Source organism: Sceloporus occidentalis, unplaced genomic scaffold (assembly GCF_023333645.1).
Source record: "Sceloporus occidentalis isolate IW3139 unplaced genomic scaffold, rSceOcc1.0.p SCAF_32, whole genome shotgun sequence".
NCBI classification, from domain to species: domain Eukaryota; kingdom Metazoa; phylum Chordata; class Lepidosauria; order Squamata; family Phrynosomatidae; genus Sceloporus; species Sceloporus occidentalis.
Window position 1 is genome coordinate 1,254,965 of NW_028317012.1, and position 8,498 is coordinate 1,263,462.

At 41.4% G+C, this 8,498-nt stretch overlaps 1 protein-coding gene across 1 annotated transcript; it reads right to left on the reverse strand.

Moving 5' to 3' along the window:
• Positions 1–856: 856 nt before the first annotated feature.
• On the reverse strand, positions 857–2,606 carry LOC149298450 (nuclear transport factor 2-like). The gene is made up of 4 exons (XM_089487434.1): positions 2,508–2,606; positions 1,780–1,851; positions 1,506–1,604; positions 857–970 (listed from the first exon to the last, which is right to left on the reverse strand). Exons 1-4 carry the CDS (start codon positions 2,604–2,606, stop codon positions 857–859), a joined length of 384 nt encoding a protein of 127 aa, XP_089343560.1.
• Between the last annotated feature and the right edge of the window lie 5,892 nt (positions 2,607–8,498).

The window sequence follows — 8,498 nt, forward strand, 5'->3', positions numbered from 1 at the left end:
ACGTACGTTAACGGGCACATGATGGCTGGGGGGGGTTATGCCATGGCTTTCCACAAATGTGACTATAGGATGTCTAATGGACATGCACAAGAGATCAACAAGTATACATTGATTTACAAACATTAAAAGCAACATATGCTAGTGGTATAAGTGGTTACTAATATCGTGCGGTGGTTTTTTCCCGTCTGCAACCATTGTAATTGCTGAAAGTACAACACTCGATTGTACTTATTCATTAAATGAAAAAGAAATAAATGCAAGGTTCCAAAAATACTTTTTCAACAAGAATAAAACAGCGTGGACCATTGGCTCTTACTCGGTTTCCGTCTTTCAGCGGGACGCAGGCGCTCTCGTAGCGGGGGCACAGAAATTGAACACAAAGAAAAACGCACACCAAGAGGATTGAGAACAAATCGTACGTTTACCAAGTGTATTTTAGAAATAAAATCAGCATAACCTTCACTCATATATATGGAGTAAACAGAACCTCTAAAGCCTATTATAATGCTTTTTTTTTTTTATTACTCGTTTTCTTTGGATTACTAGAGTAATTGTTTACATAAAAAAGCAATCCTTTTAATTTTGTCCAAAGGCATGCTTGTACATTGTGTTAAATGCAAAACATTTCCAAAAATCATACACATCTGAAACGCTAACCAGTCGATAGTCGAATTGTAAACTGCTAAAACACACGCCATAGCAGCAGGCTTAAAACTCACCTAAGTGTAAATGGCTTCTTCGGACTATATAAACAGTGTATGAGGTTTGTAATGTTCTGGGGATAGGAAACTGCCTTACAAACACAAAAATAAAGAATAACAGAGGAACAGTTTATTGGCTCTTCGCTGGGAAGAAATCAACCAAAGTTATGCAGTGCTAGCCGGAACATGTCATTTGTACAGACCCAGGCATCTTGAATGTTCTTTAGTAGAAATACTTGGTGAAATCCTATTACTTGGTCATCGTCTGCCTGTAACACAACAGAAAAAAGTGGTACAATACACAACCGTGGATCTGTATTCTTCGGCTCAGGAAAAACACTACCCATACATGGATGGTACAAGTCAGTTTATTCCTGTCTGGTAAAAGTTTAAATCGGGTTAGAGATAGACAGACAGCGTTGGCATTTGGCTTCAATGCTGGCAGCATCATAGAACTGTATAGAGTGAGTAATGCAGAACCAGTAATCCCGTTGGTGGTATTCTCTTTTCAAATGTTCCCCTAGAACCGCGTTTTACATATAAAAGTGCAGCAGGGCGTTACAAGCTCAGAACTTAGAAGCTGAAGCTTGCACTGTCCAACAGAGGTCCCACTTTAATATCCACATACCAATAGCACAGAAAAAAACGTTAAAAACAAAACGTTAAACAAAACGTTAAAAAACAAAAAAAAAAAACCACACACACTCCTAAGGTTTATGCATATTGGCCATCTTGGTAAAAAGATAAAATAACAAATAAATAAATTTAAAATATAAAAAAATGGGGGGGGGGGGGGGTTTGTACCTTTAGCTGACCAACAACCATACTGACTATGCAGCTGTCTGGCGTAGGTTGATGATCTTGAGAGGTGATGCTATGTTGGATTTTCGTAAACGGGAGCGACTGCAAAACAAGAATAAAAATACAACCACATCTCTTCCATCAAGTCTCCCTTTAGTGAATAGACCCCCAAAGACATGCAGTAATCCTAGTTATTTACTATACCATCAAGAATGCTTGTAGTGCAATTTTAGTTGACAAAGAGGTGCACTTTCACTAAAGCAGATTTAATACTTACGGAAATTTTCTCAACAATCGCAGCTTTGCCATGATACTGCTGTCCTTCCCAGGTAAGGCATGAAGCGTCGATCTAGACATGTAATAATATGTTAACATTAGCGCCATTTTAATACATATTTTGGAGAAAATGCTAGCGATTACAGGATTGACTCGGGAGACTGAAGATTTTAGTAGCCAGGAAAAGGTGTATAAATAGATGCAAACGTAGAGTCCGGAACCAGGAGCCTCTAGGAGTCATGGCAACCAGGTTATTGAGATTTTACAAAACAAAAAAAATCTGCAAAACATAAAACATGCTATCAGAATTTGCTCCTTCCATATATGAGTGATTATTCCTTTTTCATTAAATCATGCTGGCGTTAGGGCAACATTCAGGACACAGAACGTGACACAATGCAGACTTAACACTTGCGTTACTAAGATCGCCTAATTATAAGGAAATTACAGGTAAAGCTGGAAGGGGCATCTTCTGTAGCCTGGCCCATGGCTCCCGCGGGGTTTTTATGTTTCTGAGAGAGGGGTTAGGGCACAGCACACACATTTATACTCCTATAATGGCTGTAGATCTGTTACATTACTGTTTGTTGTACCCCGGGATTACATACCAAGAGTCACAAAATATTGTGTTTCAAAACAGAAACAGATTAGTAAAACAAGTAAAAAGAGCAACATTCATACAAGTTCTTAGAAAATCAAATTAATAAATAAAAAGGAGAGACTGCTCACATATATTGCAGCTAACTGGCACCTGTCGGTGTCAAACAATTGATAGTAATGTTGCACAAAACTCGATCCAATCTGCTCCCAAATCGGCTTTTCACCCATTCTGAACTTTCAGCTGGAATCTAAGAGAGAAACACATTAGGTAAAGTGTGAAAACGAGCAAATACCGTGCAGAGAATAGACTTGAATTCCGCGAAAGAAGAAGAAGAAATTTCCCAGCGATCAGCGGCAGGACAGCGCTGCCCTACAGCTCAACGGGGTCTTACTAGCCCTCCCAGCCTGCAAACTCCGCCAAGCAAGCGCTGGAGCACATCACACCGGCCGAGTGTATCTCCCTGGGGGGGGGGCAGAATACGGGCAAATGCAAGGGGGTCCACACAAAAAAAATGGACGGGCCACTTATCTATAATGGCTGGAGTGTCACTTTCTCGCGCATGCAAGCTGTCTGGGCAGTAGTACGGTTTAATGCAGAATTGTGTCCCTGGATCCCAGATATCGATGAGAAAATGATAGAAGACAGCAGATCATTCTTCCAATGATACACGGGCACGAGGCGAATGCATCATGGCGGCAAATGCAGTTTAGTGGGCAGATTTTGCTCTAAAAGCAATGATTTAAATTGAAATACTGTTTGTATTCATTTGGTCACGAATTGAGGGACGCGGTGTAATAAATTCAGAGCACATGTACCCAAAAGCCGTCAGTCAGAGCTTTTGCATGTGTTTGCCTTTTGCCTTTGCTGTTTGTGTCACACGCTTTGTCTGACAAATCTTTCTGAATCTCTCTTTTGTGTCAGTGGTTTTCTACAGGGCACGAAGCCAACCTGTAGAGCGCGGCGCTGGGACCATCACGCTACACGCTCCAACCAGATACCGAAGCGAGAAAACTACAAAGACCGACAAAAAGGAACACGCTGGTTAAGAGGTCCATTAGTTGAATAATCTTCAAAAGGCCTCCGTACTGCAGGTAAACAGTCACATCCCTGAAGGTCCCTTATCCACCTTCCAGGTGCCATCAAGCAGGACCAAGTCCACCTGGGCCGGTGCACCGGAAGGTGGAGAGTGCTGGGACGGCTCAGATTGAATTAGAAGCTGTGTGTGCGATTACACTGCATTCAACCTGACAATTATTGGAAATGGAGCGATACCGAGGCTCTAGACGCACGAACCCTTCCAGGGAGAATGGATTTGTAACAATACATTCCACATACGGATGCTTAGCAACTTTCCTTCTCTCCCACAAGCCTGAATGGCAAACTTAACCGATTCGTCATTTCCCGCTCGGTTATTGCATACAATAACTTGCAAAGTCTCCACAATTGTATAAGTTACGCGTCATAATGAACTTCTGAGGTCCTATCAGAGGAAGACTTTACAGAAGGGGCTCTGTTACCGCTATAGAGACAAGTTACACACTAGGACCTCATTCCATACAGCGTGTTAATATAGCCGGTGTCTAAGCGGCATCCCGTTACAAGTGATTACCATTCCCTGCTGACCTTTTCCAGGGATGCCCCAAGTGTTTAGCTGCTTACTTTTTAATAACTTTCTGGACCCAGAACACCAAGCTTCCTTCAAAAATTCTTGAAACTAGGCAAAAAAAGAAAGGTGAATTTTTAAGTACAGTATCATTCCCTCAATCACAGTAAAGATCTACGTATAGAAAGAAAAGGCAAAGCGTACCTTGAGGCACTAAAACACCTTAAATATTATGCCTTATTACACTTATTTACTTCCAAGTAGACCATGAGAACTACAGGTCTCTTAAAAGGCCCCATCTCCTTCTCTCTGAAACATACATCCTGCCGACGTGGGGCCCGCAGCTCTCAATACGTTTTTTGTTTTGCAAGCCTGAAATACCCTATTCATTACATCACCTCCCACCCCCCATCACTGGACCATACAATCCAGTGATTCAGGTCCCCGCTACCTGAACCACGGGAAACAAACACACCCAGCTTCTGTCAAACGTAGAAGCGCAGAATTTGACGGCAGAACCATTCTACACTGAATCCTTAATCAGTACTTGATCACGTCAGATTCAGTAAAACCGTATCCCAAGCATGTTTAAGATCTCTAATTACATCTACCACTTCTGAGGGGCGACTGTGCCGCTTATCTACCACGCTCTTAGTAAAGTAAACCTTCCTTAAATCACAGCAAACCTCTGACCCTCTAGTTGTAGATTATGACGTCCTGTACTAATATTTATCCTCCTTTAAAACATTTACATTTCCTTCCTTCCCGTCTCCTCCTCCCGGCTATTTTGCATGCGGAAGATGCATTGCCGCATGTACGCTGTAGGCAGGGTCTACCAAAACCCCAACGTGCATCCTTCATCCCATTGATTTCAATAAGAGCATCTTCCTGCTGCTGACTGGCTGCTTCAAGCAGCCAATCAGTGGCAAGGATCACTAGTCCAGGAGGGCAGCTGCAGGGCTGCAGTTAGAATGCATACTGCACAGTACTCACACTGGGTTAGGGATACTCACAGAGGACTTTCATACCCTATTCGTCTTTACGGGGGGGGGGTATCAGGGGCAGTTAATTGTCTCTCTAACAGCACAAGAGTTAATTGATCAAAAGCAATGGAGGAGAGAAGTTCACAGACTTCGCAGCCACGTGGTACAGAAGCCGAGAAGGCAGTTCTATAAATACCGTCCCTCTGCGCCTATTCATCGCATGGCCGGTGGGTGCGGCATCTGCCCAATAAGGAAAACTCGTATGTAAAGCACGAGACAATAAAGAGGAAAAGCTCGAGTTCTAACAGCGAATAGAATTCTAATTAAAAACACCGAAACCCGGCCTCAGCCCCCCCGCGAATACTAACGATCGCAGCGCTATGTATGCACCGCTATGACAGGTTGCGCGGCATGCTATTCATTACAATCCCGCTGTAATCAGACTTCGCGCGATATCTCTAACGTTATTCTCGAATGAATAAAGCCCTATATGGTTAAAAGAAGAGCGCGAGGGCGCCAGGCCTGGAGGAATGTAATGCAAAGTAACAGGACAGCAATGCCGGGGTCACTCCACAAAGAGGCCTGCAGCGGCACCTCAGAGAGTGCAAAGCGTGAGGGAGCAGAGGTACCGGGCCGCTACCGGCTCTCGCAGGAACTGCTAGCTCGCCATAGGACTGTGTTTTAATAGGCAGCTTCCTGGGTCTCCTAAATAACCGAACTTACCCAGCACCAGGTCGTGCTTCAGCGCGGCCCCACCGCTCGGAATCGGAACGACTCCCGCCACCGCCCTCGCGCGTCCAAACCACCTCCCTTCAGTGGGCGGACCGAATCGCTGCAATGGCTTACGGGAGTTGTAGTTTCTCTTGGGTACAAGAGTCCAATGCGGGCCTACTAGAGAAAAAGAAACTTGTGTAACATTTTAAGTGTACATGTGATTAATAAAGAACTCTCTAACACTGTAATGATCTGTGTGGCCTAGTATGTAAAGGGCAAAATACATTTTAAGTATATATAGTGTAATGTAATGCACTTACATCTTACGTACTGTTTATCCATTGTATAACCGTGTGCAATACCATACATCCCAACAGCCCTGTTTTTTATGGTAAAGTCCCATTGTCCTGGGTAGCTGGCCCACTCACCCCCTTTTGCATGCATCTAGAAGCACAGGCAGCAGAGATCTGGACACCTGAAATGCCGGAGTTGTGGGTTACAAAATACAGAAGCGCTATATATATATATATATATATATATATATATATATATATATATATATATATATATATATATATATATATATATATATATATATATATATATATATATATATATATATATATATATATATATATAGGAAACAAAATGGAATTGCGGCCGCAGGACAGAGTTAGAGCTCGGTAGGACAGTGGAATAGAGTGGCTAACTCGGGACTGTCCCACACAAAGTGGGACAGTTGGGAAGCATGCATGCACACGTATGGCCTAATAAAGACAAGAAACAGATAAAATACACCCCTTAAAAAAGATTGTTAACTTTAAGATTTTGTAGGGTTTTCACACACAAAAAAAGAGATTTTGGGCTTCCACAGCTGTCATACATGCATCCCGTCAAGGGACACACGACTCTGAAAATAGAATCCCTCAAACATTTGCAAAGGGAAGACCATTTAAAGAATCAGCTATCACGTGCATTAAAGTTCATAACAGAGGGGAGATGTATAAATGTGATAAATTGGTAAACTTTTGGCATAATATGTGCCTGGATAATAGCATTAGCGACAGGAAGATGATTGAATGTTTATTACAAATTTCTGTTGCAGATTTTTTCTACAAATAATGTAAACAGATATTTGATTTATTCACTAGTTGGTATTATCTGTGTGTACTAAAAAGTGCAATATAACAATATAAAAGGTTACATTGTCAAAAGTCTCATCAGTCGCTGTTTTCCTAACATATTGAAGCCATTCACGTCTTTATAAACAACAGGCAAGAGAATGCATTAAGAACATATTAATAAATCACCCCCTTTTTATATTGTTTATACTTTTATTTATAGGCAGACCTGCAGCTGCTCGTGATGGACCCAAACTGCACAGGAAGATAAGGGAGACATTACTCTGTCTCTTTATTTTTTTAAGGCACTAAGTGGGACCTCGAGGCGGAGAGAAACTGGTTGTGACATCATACCGAACCAATTGGTCAATTAGGTTTTGCTTTTTCTTAGCCTCTTAGTGTTCAGAGGGAAGGAAAATCCTTCATGCTATAGTTCCACAGGAGATTCCACCAGATGGTGTTTTTCCTCTCCTGAGCGATGGAGGCTGACCATTCTTGAGTCAAAATATAGTTTTATATCCCTATAATAAAAATGATGCATTCTGTTTAACCAAAGGAATAGACAAGAGCCACACGAGAGTGCACACTAAAGAGCTGCAAGACTGACTTCATTGGGCCCCTTTGCCAGGCTTTTCATGATATTTTACGCCAGAGTTCTGAAAATGCCTCAATATACGCTATAGCTTTATAGACAATCTCTAAAAGAAGAAATACTTAACATTCTAGACTTTCATAATGCATAGGTAAATACACAAGATAAAATATTTCATGTCAACTCATTGCATAGAAGGTAAACCCATTTCTCTTTATTCCATTTATTTAAGAAGAAAAGCAAGGATAACATTCCTAGCCATTTACAGAAGAGCAACATTATTCACATTTATAGAAAAAAACTGCAACATTTCGGTCTATTGAACAGAATATTAATCCAATCACACTGCATTCTTTTTGGTTCTTATGGTTGCAATGAAACAGGAAACATGTTTAGTTTTATCACTTTAGGACCTGTATGAAATGAAGATAGAACATTAACCAGCATGGCAAGATAAGAGTGCAGTTATATAAACTTAGTTTTTATTAAAGGGGGAGGACCGTGGTCTGATGGGGAAAAAAATAATGATAAAAACAAAAGTCTTACTCCCATAGTTGTATAAAAAAAAAATTTCTATGCAAAACTCCTTACACCAGGGAAACGTCTGGTGGGCCGCCGCACACTCTTCCAATGCAGACGTCTGCATATGCCTGGCCGGACACTATATGAGTATAAAAAGTAATGTGTCACCAAGCATATACAGGTTTCAGCTGCACAAAGGTCATCAGGGGACCGCTGGCCTTAAAGTAATAGGGACGACTTGTCATAGCCAGTTTCCGTGTGTGTGTGTGTGTGTGTGGGCAGATTACATTAAATTAGATTAAATTTATTCACAATAGTAGTTTTTCTGATCACTTGGCTCAGAATGAAGCCTACCCATGTTTGACTCCAACCTCTAATAACCCAGAGATACCAAACACAAAGAATAACTATGCTGTGGCACATCAGTCTGATTCTTCTAGATCAGGTTCATGCACCATTACTTAGAACAAGGGGTTGTACAATGATTAGGATACTCTCAGCTGTGTAATAATACCGCTTTGTAATAATACTGGTTCAAGTATATATTAGGACAATTACCTTATCTAAATTTAACCTTAAATTGC